The 21,975-nt window shown below is 36.7% G+C and overlaps 1 protein-coding gene and 1 long non-coding RNA gene across 25 annotated transcripts in view; one reads left to right on the plus strand and one right to left on the minus strand.

The window, feature by feature from the left end:
- PLEKHA5 (pleckstrin homology domain containing A5) overlaps positions 1-21,975 on the plus strand; it is a 238,641-nt gene that overhangs the window by 151,603 nt on the left and 65,063 nt on the right. For 12 of the 24 annotated variants that reach the window (XM_023256821.2, XM_023256823.2, XM_045061456.1 and 9 more), the window contains 6 exons: positions 3,427-3,527; positions 7,524-7,639; positions 7,933-7,950; positions 11,390-11,857; positions 17,691-18,156; positions 21,383-21,466. In XM_023256821.2, the coding sequence (XP_023112589.2) occupies positions 3,427-3,527; positions 7,524-7,639; positions 7,933-7,950; positions 11,390-11,857; positions 17,691-18,156; positions 21,383-21,466 (1,253 nt within the window). Of the gene's footprint in view, positions 1-3,426; positions 3,528-4,728; positions 4,905-7,480; positions 7,640-7,932; positions 7,951-11,389; positions 11,858-17,690; positions 18,157-21,382; positions 21,467-21,975 lie in introns of those variants that run through there. The other 12 variants (XM_045061455.1, XM_045061457.1, XM_023256811.2 and 9 more) reach the window with 4 other exon arrangements.
- Positions 11,698-17,691, minus strand: LOC123386548. Its single transcript, XR_006600573.1, has 2 exons — positions 13,038-17,691; positions 11,698-12,402 (listed from the first exon to the last, which is right to left on the minus strand). It is a non-coding gene; the product is annotated as an uncharacterized LOC123386548 (long non-coding RNA).

Raw genomic sequence — 21,975 nt, forward strand, 5'->3', positions numbered from 1 at the left:
AAGATTTCTTTGGATCAGTTCTCTCAGCAGACGTTTTAGACAGCAAAATGTAAATAAAAGCCAGGGTGAGCAGTGTATTGCAGGCAGGGGGAGCAAGAGTGCAAAGGCTGGAAGGTAGGAAAGTGGAACATCAAAGGAGCCCACAGAAGGGGAGCAGTAGGGAGGGAGGTGGGAGGAATGGAGGAGATTGCACCAATGTCAGACCCTACTAGAATTTCAGTTCTACTGTAAATTCCATTAGGAAACAATTGGATGTTTTTAAGTATAAGAGCAATATGCTGTGACTTACATTGTGGAAAGCCTACTCAAGCTGCTATTGGAGAATGGATTATGAGGAAGGAAGGAAGCGGAGACTAGTTAGGAATTATTAGGTAGAAGTGATGATGGCTTAGACTAAGGTGGTAGCTAGCAGTGAGCACTTTTGATGCACCAGATGTATTATTAGGTAGTAGGATACAGAAATGAACAATATAAACGCATCTCCATGGAACTCACAGATTAGCTAAAGGAGTCTAAGAAAGAATGTCATAGTGTCCAGTTATGTTGAATGAGTGTTGATCAGGAGTACCAGGAAAGGATTGGGAAATAAGGATGATCTAGGCAAAGAACTTCACATGTTCAAAGCATGAGTGAGCACGACATATTTGTAAAATGACACATGGGGCTTGTGTTACTGAAAAGAAGGTTACGCCTAAGGACATAGGAGCAAAGGCTAACAAGTGGTTCAAGGAACAAAAGGCATCTGTTTGCCATCCTCATGAGTTTTAACTCTGTCTTAAAAGTGAGAATAATAATAGGATACATTTAGAGTACATTTTAGAAAAATCACCCTAGCACTTAAACGAGAAGCCAAGAGACCAGTTAAAGTATTGAAGTATTCTAGGTAATGATAATTAGTGATAATATTCCAGTCTGTAAGTTACATACCCAGCTGTAATTATATGTATTTTTTTGCCTTTAATCCAAATGTCTTTAAAGCTGAAGTACAAGTAAGGAGTCTAAAATGTTACTTGAATCCAGTCAGTGTTGAGATTCTTAAGGGGTTCCAGTCACAGGTTATGTTCCCCAAGCGGTAAGCTCTGTAATGGAGATTAATGTGCAAGAGGCTTATTAGGAAGTGTTCTTGGGACCATTACCTGTGGCAGAAAAGGGGAGGGACTAGAATGGGACAGAGGGAGTTGGGCTCCTATCCAGTCTAAAGAAGGCCTAGCTGAACCCCCGCCCCCCAAAGAGTTCATTCATTCTACAAATATCACTCAGTACCTACTCTTTGCTTGTCAGTATGTGAAGCCCTCTGGGTAAAAGACAGTAGGTCAGACTTCACAGAACCAAACCGAAGAGTGCCATGATTAAGAACATTTGGAGAATCTAGTAAAGAACTCTTAGGACAGTCGTTTGACAGAAGATGAAGATTTTTCTATATGCAGTAATATGATGAGGTCAGTATTTATTGAAGACTTAAAACAGGCTGAGTGCATTATTGAGTTCTTCATAGCTGTTAGCTCATGTGACCCTCACAGCAGTTCTTTGCATTAAGTGCTGTTTTCCTCAGGTTTGTAGCTGATGAAGCCAAGATGCCCTGCATGGATGACTTGACAAGCCCTCATAACGGCTTGGTGTCCATCTGGGAAACAATTCATGACGACCCAGTAAAATCTCCCTGTGCTACATAATTCCTGTGCATATTCTGAAATAACTTTAGGAAGAGTCACAGTTTCCAGTAATGCAACAAAAGAGAATTTATTATTTGATAAAGATGATTTTTTTTTTAATTTTTTTTTAACGTTTTATTTATTTTTGAGACAGGGAGAGACAGAGCATGAACAGGGGAGGGTCAGAGAGAGGGAGACACAGAATCTGAAACAGGCTCCGGGCTCTGAGCTGTCAGCACAGAGCCCGACGCGGGGCTCGAACTCACGGACTGTGAGATCATGACCTGAGCCGAAGTCGGCCGCTTAACCGACTGAGCCACCCAGGCGCCCCGATAAAGATGATTTTTTAATAAAGATGTCTTCATGAGCTTTTTCTGATCATATGCTTTTATATAAACAAAATTGGATTTAAAATTGGAATGTGACTCATTTAAATCATCATATTCTCCGTAATTGATGACTGCTCTCTACCTCTTTTTTTTTAACCTTTTAGACTAAATCTGCACTTGTGTTCATTCTTTCTTGTGTTAGTGAACTGCACATGAATGAGCACAGTATAGTAAGAGCAGAATTGTTGTGTTATGAAAAAAGCTACAGAAGTAACCTCAATTTAATGCAACTTTCTTTCTTGTGGAAGTTACACCTATATTTTAGAAATGAGGGGAAAATAAATAAAATTCCTTGTTAAGTTTGGGATAATAAAAAACATGACAAGCATACTAAAAATAAATTATTTCTCGTTTCTGGTTTTTCCCATTACTGAGTTCATCAGCCTAATGCTCAGCTTTATTAACTTGCCTTATGGGTTTCTAACAATGGACTATATATGTATTTCGAGTTTTATAAGCATGTCTGCCCCCAAGCAGCAAGCTAATAATGTGAATCTATACTGTGCCAAGATTAATATTTTGTCATTTTCCTGGGTATATTTTATGTGCTTGCCTTGTAGGCCTGTAATTTATTTCCATAAGTGTTGTGTATCAGAATGACTGGTAAAAGGTAACCACGGTTATATGTTTTAAACATCATAATTTTTACAGCATAGTTAAAAATATGTATTTACATATGTACTCATTTATTGAAAAATTTTTAGTGTCTCCTCCTGTCATTCTAAGTATCTTCCTGGAGTTGACATTCTAGTGAGGAAAGAGTTGATAAATAAATAATAGAACACAGTGTGTCAGAGGTATGGGGAGGGGGTGGTGGTGAAGTCGCAGAAAGAGAAGAGAGGGCTCTGCGATGAGTTCAGATGAATAGCAGCTAAAATTAGGGCAGTAAAGGAAGGCTCTATCATGAGACATTTGAGCCACCCTGAAGAGTGTGAGCAAGTGAGCTGTGCATTTGTCTTGGCCTGAAATGGTTGGGCATTTAAATCCTACCAGAAATGTGGGTGAATTAATTTTGTAAAGCTTCTGTGTCGTTACTTATGTACTAATATGTTTTCAATGAATCACATGTCAAGGGTTTTGTAGAATGTGGTATATATGCTAAACCAATGTATGCTGTTTTTGTGTCTAATTGACATTTTTCTGACGTGTGAGACCCATTTCTGATTTGCTTAGGATAGGGAAGCTTAATGAAGGTGAAGAAGCATATATGTTTTTGCTATTAATATTTCCTTTAAAGCCTTGTAAAGAACTATCTAAACAGCACACTGAATACAGTTCATTTAAATGTAAGAACCTTTTGATTTGGTCAAAATACATTTTGAGAAAAGTTATTCTGCTTCGTGAGAACATTTAAAATTCTAATCAGATGTTCAATTATCTCTTAGATGAGAAAGAAGAGGGTATCCTGGGAAGCATACTATTACCTAGTTTTCAGATAGCCATGCTTACCTCAGAGGATCACATTAACCGCAAATATGCTTTTAAGGTAAGGAAGTAGTCATACTTTTTTAATTCTGTATTTGAATCTTGCACTGATTTAAAAAAATGGATATCGACCCATAGATTATTACAAAAAGATATTTTAGTGATGGTCATTTTTATATTTAAAATATATTAGTTAATAGTCTTAGGTTCCCTTTTAATTAGGAAGCGTTTTCTCAGATATCCAAGGGCCAAGTGTCTTTATACTTAAGAATGTTTCTAGATAAAGCAAATATGTGAAAATACTAATTGGTAAATACAGCTGTAGGTGTCCTGGTGGTCACTGTACTATTCTTCAGAGGTTACTTACTGTATGTTTGAAATGTTTCATTATAAGTTAGGGGAAGAGTACTATGAAAGAGAACAACTATGTTTTTTAACATAAGATATGTACATTTATGACCTCAGAGAATATTTGCAAAAATGTTCTCGGGTCTAAGTACATCATGAGCATCAGGTACATTTGAGGTAATATGGAAGTTGAGACATTAAAAACGGTTATTAAATCCAAGCAGACCTGAGCCCACCTCCTCTGACAATACCCATCTTCTTCTGATAATGCTGGTTTGTAAAATACCTCAACTAAAAGGCCACTTTAATGATAGTTTGGTTACTTTTTTGTTTTCAAAAACCATACTGCATTTTTTGCCTCATGATTATGGCTGAAATAAATTTCAGAGGTCACCTGTTTTTTAAGTCAGTCTTAAATTAAGAACTCTAAAGGGTTTGATGTAAAAACTTTGTTTTAAGGAAAAGGGGAAAAATTAGGGTAACACATTTAGCAGTGGAAATGTTTACCCCATTATAAAATTTATTCCATTTTTAATTCCCATCCACTCTTTTTTCAAGAGTACTCAGGACTGCAGCTGAGTTACAACTTTTGCTAATTCATATGTTGCATTATTAGCTCTGGGAAAAAAAAGAGCAAAGAAGTTAATAGTGGTTGGGCGTGGGTGGATGGTCTCAATGAGAAGGTAATATCTGAGCAAACACTGTGGATAAGAAGGGAATGGCATAGAATTTCAATAAATTTTATTAACAGTGTGAACCATAAAACAGAATTAAATATTTTAAAATGCTATAACAAAGTTAATTCTAGTAACTTTAATAACTTCATAAAGTTACTTTTACATGTAAAACCGTTTGATACTTATATTTGATCATGAATTTATTTTTTTTGTTTCTTTGCTCATCAATTTGGCAAAAGGTTATTGAATTTGTATTCTTTGTAGGACTTTTTGCTGGGTTCTTAGACTTAAAAATATATATTTTATCTGTTACAAGTACAAGGATAGTAATTTCTCTCTCAAACTCTCTTTTGCAATGTTTCCTCTGAATTTATGAGCACCTTTGGACACTGAATCTACTGCTTGTCATAGTGGTGAGTAGAAACTTCATGGACGATTGTGGGACTTGAAGCTAGGTAGCAAACTTGATCGTCATCTAGTAAATATTTCCATTTGACATCTGGCAAGCATGGGTGTGGTTTGTTAGCATAGGAGTCATGGCTGTACCCGGATCTTCTTAGCACTAGCCCAGTCTTCCTTCCACTGATCACAAATATGGACCGTGGTCTCTCATTCATTTCTCCAAAACTCCACTAAAGTAGTGCAATGACACTTTGTGGTAGCTTTAATCATTTAACAACATGTAGCATTTCAGCTGTTTCTTCTAAATTGTTTCTGTGGATAGTTTCATATCTCTGATCAGTCAAGTGAGATTTGTTGGTTACATAGTTATTTGGATCACTGTGTTCATTTAATTCTATCTTGATTCTTTCTGGAAAAAAAAAATTGAAGAAGCTAATTTGATCTTGTTTAAATAAAGCAGATAGTCTAGGTTTTGGAGTGAAGTGTGTGGCTCCAGATTTATTCCTCTCATCTTTTAATGTTTAGCAGACTGACTACATACTTACTACTCTTTTCCTTTACTTCCCTGTGTGCCGAAAGAGTCTTTGTTTTTCTTTGTTCTTCAGTTATGTGATAGGAAACTGTCACAGGCATTTTTACATGGAAATTAAGAATGTTTCCTTCACAGAAGTCTCTACCTCAGCCTCTTTTTCTACTTTGATACAGCTACTACTGCTGTCCTTCTTTGTCTTGTCAGCCCATGCATTAAGCTGAGCACTCAGTGTGCATATGTTGGATACCAGTTCCTGATTGACATCTTTATTTCACTTCTCAGAAACAGGCAGATTGAACGACTATAAAGATAAAGACCCACAGGGGTGCCTGGGTGGCCCAGTCGGTTAAGCATCCGATTCTTGATTACTGCTCAGGTCATGATCTCATGGTTGGTGAGTTTGAGCCCCACATCAGTATCCGAGTGCTGACAGTGGAGCCTGGTCAGGATTCATATTCTCTTTCTCTCTCTGTCTCTCTCTCTCTCTCTTCCCCTCCCCCATTCACACACACTCTCACTCAAAATAAATAAATAAATAAACTTTAAAAAAAAAAGAAAGGGCAGGGGCACCTGGGTAGCTCAATTAGTTAAAGGTCTGACTCTTGATTTCACCTTAGGTCATGATCTCATGGTTCATGAGATCAAGCCCTGCACCCGGCTGTATGCTGACAGTGCAAAGTCTACTTGGGATTCTCTCTCCCTCTCTGCTCCTCCCCCCACCGCACACACACGCGTGCGCGCTCTCTCTCTCTCTCAAAATAAATAAATAAGCATTAAAAAAATAAAAAATAAAAATGCACTTTCCAGTTACATAGGCTTTCCTCAACCCAAACATTTACATTTTAACTCTGAAACTTGAGATGAAAAGCTAAAGGGAAATACAGTTTTGAATCGTTTGTAAATCTTGTATGTTTGTGTGTAGACGTCTATAAGGATTAAACAAAATGCCTTAAGAGCAGCACCTTTTGAAGACTAAAGGAGTTGTTAACACAAAGGGGAAATGCTAGGACATGAACATTTCTATTAATTTTGTGGCTGGTTGTTCTGGAACATTCTTTATTTAATTGAAGTATAATCGACAAACAATACTTTCAGGTGTACATCATAGTGATTTGATATTTTTTATATATTATGAAATGATCCCCATAATAAGACTAGTTACCATCTGCCACCATACAAAGTTATTACAAGTGTCACTGACTGTGTTCCCTATGCTGTATGTTCTATCCCCACGACTTATTTATTTTGTACGTAGAATTTGATACCTCTTAATCCTCTTCAACTATTTCACCTACCCTCTAATCCCTCCTGCCTCTGGTAACCAAAAGTTTGTTCCCTGTTATCTTTGAGTCTTTCTGTTTTGTTATGTTTGTTCACTTGTTTTGTTTTTTAGGCTCCATCATATAGTCGTACAATATTTGTCTTTCTCTTTCAGACTTAGAACACTTGGTGTAATAGCCTCCAGGTCTCTCCATGTTGTCGCAAGATTTCATTTTCTTTTTTATGGCTGAGTTACATTCCAGTGTGTGTGTCTGTCAGTCTGTCTTTGTCTGTCTACTACATCTGCTTTATCCGTTCATCTATCACCGGACACTTAGGGTGCTTCCGTATCTGGCTATTATAAATAATGCTGCAGTGGGAGTGCATATATCACTTTGAATTAGTGTTTTCTTCTTTAAATAAGAAGTGGATTTGCTGCCTTGTTTGCTAGTTCAATTTTTATGGAACCTTCTTGAATAAGAGGTATGAATTGTAGTAAATGGAAATTGCTGGGGAATTGGGCATGGACAAGGACAGCAAAGGGGCGTGACAAGGTGCTTCATTTCTTACCTCCTTTCCTTCCCATACACCGTTTCCCTTGTTTTAATTTTCAAAGGAAAATGGCAGTGTTGGGAGGAAATTTTAATAATTACATTTTTTTTAAGATTGAATTATATTTTTCTTAAGTCAGTCATTTCTGTAACTCTGTGTGTGAGACAAGTCTTGCTTGCTTTGAAACTTGACAGTAATGATCTCTGTAGGAACTACTTAACTTTCTTTCTTTTTCTTTTACAGATCCCATGTATCTATTTAAAATGATCCTATCATTTTCAATCAGGCAGCCCATCCAAACATGCGGACCTATTATTTCTGCACTGATACAGGAAAGGAAATGGAGTTGTGGATGAAAGCCATGTTAGATGCTGCCCTAGTACAGACAGAACCCGTGAAAAGGTAAAAGCTTGTAGGGAAAATAACTGTGATTTCCACTTACATTTTATTCCATGCCCTGCAAGTATATTGTTATCATAGTGCATATCATTTTATTACTCATGATACAAAATCATTTCTTCCTCAGAAAACAAGGATTAATTCATGTTCTGTATTAAATTAATATACCTTTAGTTAATTTGAGATACCACCTGTGTTTTTATTCCCCATTTCCTCTTTATTCATTTTCACCTATCAGTGTACTGAGGTGAATCCAGAATCCTAACATTCAAACTGAATATTCTTTCTTCTTACAGAATTACCTTTAATTTCCGGTAAGTACGTTTTTAATTGTTATCTTAAAACTACACGAGACTGTTTCAAAGCCTAAATCTTAGAAAACAATTTATATTCAGGAAGTTAATTTTATTGTGTTTTTATGCTATGTTGTATGTTTTTGAAGTTTAATAAGTAGAAATAAAAAATTTTGATGAGTTTCATTTCTTCAGCATTTCCTGGTTAATTCTGATGGTTTTATGATGAATGTCTCCAGAAAATAACTCCGCAAGCATTTAGATTATTTTTAAATATGTCTACTTTTTTATAAATTCTACCTTCTCTTTTGAAACTTCAATATTCAGATTCCTTGAGAGTACAAATATGTACTATTAAAATTGACCTGTGATTTTTTCTTTTTGAACATATGAATCATTTTAATAATCAACTATATGAAGAACTAGTGAGAGGAAATCTGTTTATAAAACTACTTAAATAGCAGCTGAATAATATGCTTTAAAAAAAATTGTATTCCTGTAATTTGAAGAAAGATCTGTGACACCATCAAGTTTTTTTCCAGTCAGTTACAGTTGAGCATGTGTCTCATACAAGAAAGATGCTTCCTTGCCAAGTTTATTCTCTTTTTCTCTCTTCTCAGGGATTTAGGGTACTGTTATAATATAAACCTTTTCGTTTTGGTGGGGGGGGAGGGTTAGTGTACACATTAGTAAAGTCTTTTGATTTGTTGGTTAAAAGACTGAAATTGATGTATATATTTGTGGTTTGTTTTTTTTTAATATCAAGTCCAAATCAACTTAACCAATCACTAGTAATTACAGCTAGGAAAAGTAAGAGAAAAAGGAAGGCCCAGGATTAAATTCTAGGACACCTATTTAAAAAAAAAAAACAAAAAAAAACCTCAACCATCTGCGTATTCTATGTGACAAGCTAATAAAAGGAAAATTGCTTTTGGAATCTCATGTGTAAAAATTACCTGATGGGGATTGCCTGACCAGCTCAGTCGGTGAAGCATGGGACTCTTGATCCCAGGGCCATGAGTTCGAGCCCCATGTATGGTATAGCATTCACTTAAAAAAAAAATTACCCAAATGGCCATAAAATTGAGGTGATTAGCACTAATAGGTAGAGGAATTGTGTAGGTGAAAAGAATTAATTAAAAGTATTAAGACAATTTTAACATCAGAGTAAAATTTTTAAGGAGTTACTTAGAATAAAGAAATCAGCATCATAGTTTACATATTTGATTTCCAGATAGTCTCAAAATATATGTTGTCCTTATCTCAGAATTTCAACTTCCATTTTCTTTTCTTGTATTTTCCACTCTAAAAACTGATAATTACTCATAATTTAGGGTGATAAAAATAATAGTCAATATTTTGGTTGTACTTCTAACAACTTATTAGTTGATTATGTGCCTGTAACAATGTTTAGCAGGTTGTATTGATATAATTTACTCAGCCAGAATTTTTTTTTTTTAATGTTTGTTTATTTTTGAGAGAGAGCATGAGCCGGGGGGGGGGGGGGGGGGGGGGCAGAGAATCCCAAGTGGGCTCTGTGCTGACAGCAGAGAGCCCGAAGCAGGGCTCAAATCCACAGACCACAAGATCACAACCTGAGCTGAAGTCTGATGCCTAACCCCACATAGGAAGCCCTAGCCAGAAATTCTTGGAAACCACCTTTGTGCCCAGCCTGATGTCGGTCACCATTATCCTGTAGAAATTATGCTTTTTATTCTACTGCTAGCTGTTGGCATTTTTAGCCCGCCTTGTTAGCCTTACTTAATATTTCAAACTGAAGGAACCTAATTATTATAATATTTCATAAGTAGAGGGAGATTTTGTGTGCTTGGTTTTAAGGTAATGGGCTCTCTTTCCTGTATGGCCAAAATACTTACAAATATTTATTGGAACCTATCATAAGAGATAAAACATCCAGCTTTTAACTAGGTAGTTAATTTCTTCTAAATTCATTTGTTCCATTCGAAAAGTCAGTATATATGTCTTTTTGTTACATGTCTTAAATGATAAGTCTTTGGAGAAATGGAGATAAAAAAGGCAATGCTGTTCTACTTTAAAATAATAGGCAACTAAGTCTAAAAACTTTTTTCAGATATTTGATATTCAATATTAAACCCACCCCCTCACTCCTAGAATTTAGTAAAGATCAGTGTGCTTTTAGTGTAAATCTTCTCACACTTTTATCTTTTAAGATAAAGAAGCTCCATAGCGTATCTTAATAAACTTCCCCAGTGTCTAATATTGCTTCCAATCTAGAAGCTATGGGTTATATCCAACCTAAATATGTGGATAGCTTATAAATTTACTCTAAGAAAAGTAGTCAGTCACATTTCTTTTCATTTTTTTTTTTTTTACATTCACTAATTGCATTCTAAACTCTGTCTATAGCTAAGTATGTATGGGTTATGTATTTCCTACTCATCACCAAAACTGGCAGCAATATCACACTTGGGATCTGATAGGAACATTATTATATACGGAAATGTAGAAGGTTGGCCAGTTCCTGAAAGGCCTCCCAGCTTGGCATGATCTTGGCAATTTCATGCAGGTTCAGACACTCAGCTTGGTCTTGTCAGAGTCTGGAGGTGATTGGTTTCAGAGAAGCTGACTCTCTTCAGAAAGTCCTAGATATAACAACTGGAATGGTGAGCAATAAAACTGTCCGGTGGCCCAGCAGTGTACTGTTAAGCAGCACATTCTTCCAGTGGGGAGATGGATATGGGATGCCAGATTCTAATCCAGAATTGCTTGATAAGACAGAATGATAATAGTAATAAAGTCTGTGGCAGTCACTGAAATATTAATCTGGTCCTCAACAATCCTGTAGTCCTGGTGCTACAGTTATCCCCATGGTAAATTTCTACACCTTGTCCAAAAACATAGCTAGTAAGAGATAGAGCTTATAGCAGTCTGGCTGTAAGAGTTCTTCACCAAAAGTCAGGTCCTCTTGAATACAAACATAGAGTTAGTAAGTCATATGGTTCAGATCTTGGACAGCATCAGACTGTAATTTCTTGGTGCAGCCATTTCCACAAACCAGATTCATGTTTGTCTCAAGATGAGTTAACCCTCCTGGCTGGAAGCCACATTATGTATTTCAAATGACTAGCTGCGTGGTCCTTTACGTGTGGATTTTGAGGTTTTACTGTCAAAGGGCAATCTTAATTTGCTTTATTTCCAGATTTCTTATGGGGACACTCATCACTTCTTATCCTCCAGTGCTTTATACACCATACATTTTATGTTTTCTTCCCCTCCCACTTTTGTATTTATGCATTTTGGTGTTGTGCTTGAATTTTCATATCATAACGTTGGGGGTTTGTACAGACTTGTTTTCTGTGACCCTTTCAGGTTTTTCCATAAAGTCAAAGGTAATTTTACATTTTTCCTAGATTGAATCCAAGAAATAACATGCACATTATTTCATCTGATTTACTATGATTTTCTTCTCTGATTTCAGAGTGGACAAGATTACATCTGAAAATGCCCCAACTAAGGAAATCAATAACTTTCCCAACCATAGAGTGCTAATTAAACCAGAGGTCCAAAATAACCAGAAAAACAAAGAAATAAGCAAAAATGAAGAAAAAAAGGCATTGGAAGCTGAAAAATACGGATTTCAGAAGGATGGTCAAGACAGACCTTTAACAAAAATTAACAGTGTGAAGTTGAATTCTCTGCCATCTGAATATGAGAGCGGGTCAACATGTCCAGCTCAGACTGGACACTATAGACCAGTCAACGTGAACAGTTCAGAGAACAAAACTGTCAATGTCAGCCTGGCAGATCTTAGAGGTGGAAACCACCCAAATACCGCGCCCTTACACACAGAGGCTGATCGAGTCATACAGAGGACAAACTCAATGCAACAGTTGGAACAGTGGATTAAAATCCAGAAGGGGAGGGGTCATGAAGAAGAAACCAGGGGGTAAGTATCTTGTCATAGTATGTCCTGAACCCACGTGTCTTTCATACTATGTTGGTGAAGATTGGTTTCTGAGACACCTGTTGAAAAGTATTAGTTTAAATTGTGTTTTAGACATTATAGCTTCATTTCAGTCTTTTCTTCATGGTAATCAGACGTAACTGTTTTTTCTCTGTTTCTCATTATGCTATCCAGATTTCTCACAGAGGTCCTTCCCTGGTAGAGAAGAAAGTTAGATAGACAAGTGCAACACACTGCTACAAAATGAAGGCAAGAACAGGGTGCTTACAAAAACAGGTTTCGGGGACACCCAACCCAACCTAGGGGTCCAGGAAAACTGTTCTGCAGGAAATGAAATACGAGCTGAGTTGTAAAGGGTGGCAGGCTGATAACTGGCTTAGATACGCAAAACTGCAGAGTTGACAGAGCTGGAATCCAGGCTTAGGTACAACCTCTGTGATGATGCATGAGAACCAAGGCTGGAGAGATAAGCCAGAAGAGATGTTTTCAGATTTGGTGTTTCAGAAAGATCACTCCCACCGAAGAATCTGGAGAATGAATTAGAGAAAGTTCAAACACTATTGGAGTAAGTGAAATGAGGAGAGAGAGGGGATGTATTTAAGTGGGGATTGACAAGACTAGTTGAGTGCTTGGATGTGCTTGATTGCAAACGAGTCTCAGTCTGATAGGGGAAAATCAAGCATGACACCTGCTTTTAGGACTCTGGTCATCAGGGATTGTCTGGTGCCTTTTAGTGCATGGAAAAGATTTGGGAAGAGAGAAAGTAATGAATAATTGGACAGGTTCAATTTGAGGCGGCCTGTATGTAGTCTGTAGCTCCACAGAGAAATCTGGACTTGAGTAAGTTTTGGGGCATCATCATCGTATCAAAAGCGCTTAAAGATAAGGATGAAAATAGATAAATTCATTCAGCTGGAAGCTAGATAAAATAAAGATTCTACAGGAAAACCTGAAAGAAAATTCACATTTAAGGGAAAAAGAATTGAGGGGACCCGCAAAGGAGACGAAAAATAAAGGCCAGAGGAGATGGAAGAAAAGCAGGCCCCTACAATGGGAAACAGTGTTCTGTCATTAGGCCAGAATTTGGTGATGCAAAACCTAAAAAAGACTTTAATGTGCTTGTGGGCAGAAAAATTACCTGAAGAGTTATTGTGACTCTTACCTCTCAGTAGTAGGAAACCAAAAAACAATGACATTAATATGTTTTGGTTAAGTGAAGATTAACTTAACAGTTCTTCCAGTTTGCTCAGTTGTCATGGCTGATGTCTGCAGCTGTCAGCCAAAGTCTCTCTCCTTTCAGGAGCAGCTCAAAGGCCTGGGTACACTTGGCCTCATCTTTTGTTATCTCAACCAGCACTGCAAAACACTCTTGCAGTGTGTTGTTCACTTCCATTTTCTTTTTCTCCACCCTCAGTGCTCACTTTTCTGATTTTCCCAAGGAACGGTTGTGAGAAATATTTGCTATTTCAAAAATAAAGTTTGATTAGACAGAAGGAAAACCAGAGTTAATTCTGGGGGGGATAAATGAACGGATGTTTGGTAGTACTTAAGGTAACCATTTTCAAGGAAACAGTAATAAAAATGCCAGCCAGAAAATTTTCTGAATCTCTACCCAGAAAATTAAACCTCACTTCTTAATGAAATCACTTCTCCTCAATGATTCTATACTTTCTTACAGTTGAAACTGTATAATTAAAGTGGTTTGACAAACATCTGGAAGTTAGGGTTTTCTTAATTGTTGAGCATAAATAATATTTTCCAAGAACTTTCAGGTCTCTGGATAGGTATAATTAACACACATAAAGGCTTTCTGTGTGACTTTTTTCTTTTGAAAGCAGACTTACAGCTTCTGAAGGTATTTTGAGCTAAGATTTTCTCTGCCTTGCCTCTCCAACTTTGGAGTCACTGGCTAGAGTCTACTTTGGGTCATTGAGTGAGATATACCACCTACATTATTATATGAACTTCATATTTTAAAAAAATAGGATGTTTTATAATACAATAATTTTTATTGGTGGAAAGAAGCATAAGGGTTATTCATAGTATAATTCATTTTGTAAAACTTTGTGGAAGCCTTGCTATTATTATTAAAGTTCTGATAGAAAGAAAAGGGGTTTAATATTTAGTCAAATAGTAGATCCCCGCATCTGTGAACAGAGCTTTAAAGTTTCTTTGTGAGTGGCAGGCACTGTTAAGATGCATGGTGCCTTAATCCATTGTTCTGCATGGCAGAATCACAGGGACAGGGTTTTCATGGTGTTTGACAGGCAGCTGCTAGTGAATGGAGCACCAAACCTGATGAAGGAGCTTACAGTGTTCATTTCTTAAGCTTTCACTTAAAAGTAAATCACACTTTGCTTAATTTGAATTTCTTTGGGGAAAACCACTGAAGGAAACCCGTTTTTCAAAAACAGGTCTCAAAATGCTAGAAAGTATATGTGATAAAAATAAATTTACTTGAAAATAACCTAACTTCGTATTAAAATTCTTCAAAAGTGGTTCCAAAGATGGCAGAAGAGCCTTTTAAACTTTGTAGTCATTAATTAGCCAAGCTCAGTAGGGAAATAGCATACTGTTAATGATCATAGGATAGGTTAATGGCTCCAGTTGAATATACATGTCTACAGGAGCGTCCAGCTCACGTATTGTGAATGCTTCAGAGCACTGATGGAGGGTTTTGGTGTAATAGACTTTCTGAGCTGGAACTCAAACATTAGTTTATGGGCAGTTTTTATTGTGTTTTAAATTAAAAATATATGTCCATTCGTTATATGGTTAGAAATAGTTTTTTCCCACATTTCCAAACTAGATACAAAGTTAACATTTATATTTTCGGTATGTGCTTCTATGGTATAGTTCACTGCTTAGTACAGAGCTTTTTGCATATTAAAGTCTCTATAATAGTTCTTGAATTTGCGAATGACCAAATCAAGGTATATTGGGGTAAATTGCTTTAGTACTAGGACAGAAGTTCTAGGATAGTGTCTATTTCTGTGACTGACTTGCTTCCTAGCAGATAGCTGTGGGGTTGCCAACTCTGAACTTCTTCCAGTTTCTAGCTTTGTTGTTAACAGAGAAGGTAGGGATAGGAAGGGAGACCAAGCGGAGGGGGGGCGGGGAAATAGGAAATATTTGTGGCAAGAAAGCAGCAAAGAATAGAAGAACCTTTATACTGGTTGTATCAGAGTACTGGGTACCTTTTTTCTTCACTCCAGCCCCAAAGACCTCCAGTGGTTAGCCTCACTGCAGCAGTTCCTGTTGGGGTGTGAGGGGCATGTTCAATTTTAAGCAAGCCTGTTGTAAGTAAAGACATTGAAAAGCTGAAGAACAACCAGCGTGATGAAGGAAATTTAGTTTAGGGGCAATGGTTAAAGGAAATGGAAATATTTCGAATATATAAGACATGGAGTTTAGAACTGTAAGATGGCTTTATGATCACATCATCTCATAGATGAGAAAACCAAATCTCCCAAAGTTTCAGTTTGCTAGATTTGGGTAGCATATGAAGGACTCTAGTAGCATTTTAAGATTATGCCCTTCCAGGTGTATTTTTATTTTTAATTAAAGAGTAAAGTTTTTAAAATAATTTTCGTGGTTTGGGGGAAATTTTTTTACATAGAATGATTGTTTTGCTTCTTCATTAAATACAAAGGTCTAGGAATCATTGGCATAATGAAAAGAGTGCTGCTTAAGGAAGGAAGAGCTCACATGCCACTCCTAGTGGGCTCACTAACTCTTCCTTTAACCCACATATTAAAAGGAGCATGAGGGACACCTGGCTGGCTCAGCTGGAAGAGCCTGTGATCCTTGATCTCAGGGTCATGAGTACAAGCCTCACATTGGGTATAGAGATCACTTTAAAAAGGAGAAAACATTAAGAGAAGTATGCGCTCTTGGTCTTTTCCACACACCACCCCCACCAAAACAAAACAAAAACACCATGCTCTCTAACATTCTCTGAGTCCCAGAAGATGTAATTCATCCAAGGTCTCCTTATACATAAGTAGGAGAGCAAGAATCCTGGCCCTCCTGACTCTTGATCAGCTGCTTTTCCCCACTTTATTATTTTGTCATATTTTTCACAGCATTATCCCCTCTGTGGGTGCTTTAAGCCACAAAAAAAGTGTATTTAACTTGAGACTTCCTCTGGTGTTTTTGTAAAGGTAACATAATTTTACTGCCCTAGCAGGCACAAATTATGCAGGGATTTTTATTATCACCATTCCTCTTAGCTCAAACGCACCCAATTCATTACACCTAATCATCACAATGAAATCTTTTTTTACTACGGTACATTAGTGTTTACACATTGTCACTGACAACAGTCTTGGGTCAAACAGCTCTGACATCCAGCTTATCAGCCAAGGATTCCCAGATGGTGAAAGAGTGTGGTCAGGTAATTTACGCATTAAGTCTTCTACCCTTTCTGGCCTATGTAATCACCACCTTTTTTGACATTTTAACACCCAGTAGGAGGTAGCAAAATAGTATGCAATCATGCGTGCACAATTGCAAACTACACTCTATGTTGAAAATACAGTGCACAGAAGAAATGTGTTAATGTTGAAAGAAGAGGTTGGAAAGCTTGGGTGTATGGGGTCCCAACTCCCCCACATTTAGTTGATTGAATTACATTTTATATTAGAGTATAGATTTATGCCACGTGTAGATGCTAGCAAGATGAATACTTATAATATTGATCTTTTAAATCTTGATTTTATTGTGGTTATTGTTATTAAAAAGATTGTGTTTGCATTTAGAATTTGAATTTTAATTGCACCTTATTCCTACCTCTGAAGATAATGGGGGAACACAAATCCTAACTTTTTAAGAAACTTTTTTATATAATGTATCTGACCTAGCATGAGGTTAGCAAAGGATAGTTAAAACTGTTTTTATCACAGAGTCTTTTTTAAAAATTGTAAACTAAAACTCTACTTTTTTCTCTCATTTTAGGAAACATTAGGAAATCTGTGCTTAGTAATATGCCTTATGTATCCATGCCCAAAAATATAGCATTTTAAAAGAACTTTATTTTAGATGCTTAATATACATGAGAATTTTTAGATTGCTTTAAAAAGCCTGCCACAAATGTTTATACCAAGGTGGAATATTCATTTCCATGCTAGAAACATGTAAAACTCCTGAGATTTGCAGTTGTATATCTGAATATTACCACGTTTAAGTGTTTTGTCGTTAAATTTCGAGCTTTAGCTTCCAGTCACTTTTATTTTTCAAATTAAGAAAAGATATCAAGGAGAGTTTTCTCTTCAAACCACAAATGTACTGATGCGCTTCTTCCCAGAAATAGTCCTGCTTTCTGAAAGAAACATTGTAATAGAGGAGTCACATATACCTGCAGGGATTCATTTCCTGTGTTCTTGCTCTATGGGACAACTCAAACCCTCAGTATTCCATTCCTACTTACCTTATGAAAAGAGCCTAGGAGTTTGTTTATATAAAAACAAGCTACAGAGACAAACTTAAGATTAGATCTTGGATATTCTTACAAATAAGTATTTTTCCTTTTTTTAACCAAACTGCACGTTGTGTGGAGTTAACAGTCTTTTATGTAAATAACAAAGATACTTTTTATTTAATGTAGTAAAGTCATCAAATTGAATTTCATAAAAAGGTCGAAATATGTTTGTTAATATTTTATACCCTGTGTAATATTTTGATCAACTTTTTAAAAGTAAGTCCCAAGATATACTTTACTTACCGGCAGGAAAAAAAAATTTTACTCTAATTTAGAATCTGGAAAACAACTCTTTTCTTCGTTTTTATATTTCAATTTTTTTTTTTTTAATTTTAGAGTCATTTCATACCAAACGTTACCAAGAAATATGCCAAGCCACAGAGCCCAGGTTATGGCCCGCTATCCAGAAGGTTACAGAACACTCCCCAGAAACAGCAAGACCCGGCCTGAAAGCATCTGCAGTGTAACCCCTTCCACTCGTGACAAAACAGTAGGGCCTGGAGCAGAAGAGAAACGGAGATCAATGAGAGATGACACGATGTGGCAGCTTTACGAGTGGCAGCAGCGTCAGTTTTATAATAAGCAGAGCACCCTCCCTCGTCACGGTACTTTGACCAGTCCTAAAACCATGGTTAATATTTCTGATCAGACAATGCACTCTATTCCCACATCACCTTCCCATGGGTCAATAGCTGCTTATCAGGGATACTCCCCTCAACGAACATACAGATCGGAAGTGTCTTCGCCAATTCAGAGAGGAGATGTGACGATAGACCGCAGGCACAGGGCCCATCACCCTAAGGTAACATATCTGCTAATCTTGTGTTAACTACTACTTTACGGATGTTGTGTTTTATTTCTGTCCACCTATTCTTTTTTCTTAATGTGAGAGACAAAAAAATAGGTAGGCAAGACAACTCCTTTGTTTTAAAAATTAAGGAAGAATATGGGACGCCTGGGTGGCTCAGTTAGTTGTTTAAGCGTCCGATTCTTGGTTTCAGTTCAGGTCATGATCTCACAGTTTGTGAGTTTGAGCCCCACCATCGGTCTCTGTGCTGACAGTGCAGAGCCTGCTTGGGATTCTCTCTCTCTGCCCCTCCCCCTGGCATGCATTCTCTCTCTCTCTCTCAAAAAAAAAAAATAAATAAACTAAACTTTTTAAAAAAATCATAAATGTCTTTTTTAAAAAATTAAAAAAGAATAATCTCTAGTATCAGAATCTCACATATAAAAACCTAAGCTTGCAACACATCATCTTTCGAGAGCACAAAAATATTTATTTTGAGCAGATGTGTTATGCATTCTTCTATGCTCCATAGCCTATGTCATCAGCTTTCCATGTAGATTAAGACCACTTGCATTTTTATTGGCTCTTCACACACTTGAAAATTCTGTTCCTGTCCTCTTCCAGCAGCATACCTGTATTCTTGCATCAGGTTCATCCTGCACTTCGCTAAGATAAAAGTGCTGACCTCAGGGCGCCTGTGTAGCTCAGTTGGTTAGGCATTCGACTCTTGGTATAGGCTTAGGTCAGGATCTTATGGTTCATGAGACCATGAGATTGAGCCCCACTGTTAGCGCAGAGCATGCTTGGGATTCTCTCTCTCCCTTTTTCTGCCCCTCCCCCCATCCACTCTCTCACTCTTACTCTTGGTTTCTCTTAAAATAAATAAACTTTTTTTTTTTTTTTTTAAGAAAAGTGCTAATCTCTTCTAACCAGCTGCATATGTGGCTTATTGAAATCATCTCCTTATGTACCCAATTTAATATTAGGATAACAATGCATGGTGGCATATATACTTTTTAAAAATTAAGATACACATAGAGATCATGTTTTAATTTGTACATGAAGTTGGTTTAAGCATTGCTTAGTAGACTATTTGGAGTTAATTCAAATAATTAGCTTTTGTGTTGGTTAGCTTTTTATAATACTAAAGCACATGTTTTGATCATTCAGCCTGTATGCAGCCAGTTGTTTAATGTCTATCCTAAAATGAAAAGGAATTTTTCTGTCATTTTCTTTTTAATTCTAAAGAATTTCTTACTTTACACCATTTTAAAATGTACCTTTTCTTATCCCTCTGACAGACTGAATCCTTCAGTTATAACATTGCATAAAGTATATGTTTGATATAAATAAGGTGTATGTTTTCCATAAATAAGCATTAGTTAGAAATGAATAAGTCAGTCAGGAATTTTTCTTCTTGGAGGAAGCTTTAGTTTGCCTCACCAAAAAAGGCTCACGTTGAACTCCATCATAACGGAGTCCAGTGTTTTGTCACTTTGTACATCCAAAACTAAATCATCTTTGATTTAAAAAAAAAAAAAATGGTAACAATATTTAAGAGAAATCTGATTCAATAGTGTGTGGTTGAAACATGTTCTCCTGGGAATTAGCATTTTTTATTAGTTTTGACCTAAATGTATCATCTGTTTCAAAAACAAATATAAAATGAATGTATGCTCTCTATCTAGTTCCTAATCAACTACTGGTCTACTCCTCTTCCCAAAAAACTTCTTAAACATTGCCAAAATTTTCTTTCAAACTCTCCTGTCATTTTCCTTGATGTGATCATTGGTTCCCAAAATATGTCCGTGGAGCCCTGTGGGGTTCCCATGACCCTTGCAAGGAGTCTAGTCTGTAAGCTCAAAACTATTTTTATAATGGCAATAATAAGATATCATTCATTGCGTTACCATTTTCTGAGTGCAAAAGCAACGATGGGTACTGGCACATTAGCGTAAATCAGGGGGGCAGCTCCCAACTGTGAATTTTTAAATTCACTTAAAAATCCCTTTGATGAAGCAATAAAAGATAATTTTATTCAATCTTGACCTTTCATTATACATCATTTTCATAGTGTGTGCAATGAAATGGGAAATGGTGCATAAAGCATTTCTCTTGCGTACCAAACTACTAACATCAAGGTTGACTCAGAAAAAGATACGTGTGATTGAGTTGCAAGCTGAACTAGCTCCTTTTTTCCTGAAACACCATTTTTACTTGAAAGGATGAATGACAGACACTGTACGGTTGTTCACACTCAGTATTTGACAGACACTTCTCAGAGTGAAATGCTATCCTGTCACTTCCAGGAAAACAACCAACGGTATTTGTCACTGATGACAACTTTTAGCTTTCAAGCAAAAATTAGAATTTTGGAAATGTTGTATCTGCCACTGTGAGCTTGACAGCTTTCTGGTGCTTAAAGATCAGCAGTATTAACAAATGTGTGTTACTGGTATTGTATACTGATATGTGTCAACATCTGCAGAATTCACCGAACCAGCACTTTCCACATGACCAGTGTTTGCTATTACAAAATCAGAGATGGGTAAAAAATTCATTTAAAGTGTAAACACCAGGCATACCTCATTCTTGTGTGCACTTTAGTGCACTTTGTAGGTACCGCATTTTCTACAGATTTAAAGTTTGCTCCCATTCTGTGTCATGCAAGTCTGTCAGCACCATTTTTACCACAGCATTTGCTCTCTTCTGTCTCTGTCATGTTTTGGTAATTCTCACATTATTTCAAACCATTCTTTTACTGTTATATTTGTTATGGGGATCTGTCATCAGTGATTACAGTTCACTGAAAGCTCAGATGATGGTTAGCATTTCTTGCAGTAAAGTATCTTTTAATTAAGGTATATATATATATATATATATATATATATATATTTTAGATATAATGCCTTTGCACATTTAATAGCAGCATAGTGCAAACATAACTTGTACATGCAATGGGAACCCAAAAAATTCATTTGACTCGCTTGATTGCATAATTCACTTAACTGTAGTAGTCAGGAACTGAACTCACGGTATCTCCTAGGTATGCCTGTAAAGTAATAGGTGTTAATGTGAAAAGGTCATTGATACAGTTTCAGATAACATTTGCAACTAACTTTTAATATCTACTTTCATTAGCACTAATAAAAAATTTTAAATGATACTTTACAATGTAAATTTAAGATTTCTCATCATTGACATTGACCACAGAATTTATATTGTACCTTTATTTTCCTAGCATGTCTATGTGCCTGACAGAAGGTCAATGCCAGCTGGCCTGACTTTACAGTCTGTTAGTCCCCAGAGCCTCCAAGGCAAAACGGTGAGTTCAGTATTTTTATTTATCATATCATGTTTTATTTATGTGCTACACATGATAGCACATATCTTACAGAGCATTTAAGTTTGAATTTTCAGAGAGGTTCCCCCCAAAGAAAAACCGTTGCTACTTTTGTGAAAGAGAGCTTATCAGAAGAGTTTGGGATCGTGCAGCCACTTCTCTATCTGACTAGAGAAATCTCCCAAAATGTCATATTGCCTAAATATGAGATTATATTTTCAGGGCTTATTGTATAACCTGGGTGGGTTTCTTTACTTCATTGGATGTTGATTACCTCCTTCTTTTCTTTTTTTTTTTTTTTTTAAGTTTGTTTATTTTGAGAGAGAAAGGGAGCACACGAGTGGGAAGGGACTGAGAGAGAGAATCCCAAGCAGGCCCTGCACTGTCAGGGCAGAGCCCAACATGGGGTCTCGAACCCACGAACCGTGAGGTTATGACCCAAGCCGAAATTAAGAGTCAGATGCTCAATTGACTGAGCCACCCATGTGCCC

This window comes from Felis catus, chromosome B4, assembly GCF_018350175.1.
Source record: "Felis catus isolate Fca126 chromosome B4, F.catus_Fca126_mat1.0, whole genome shotgun sequence".
NCBI classification, from domain to species: domain Eukaryota; kingdom Metazoa; phylum Chordata; class Mammalia; order Carnivora; family Felidae; genus Felis; species Felis catus.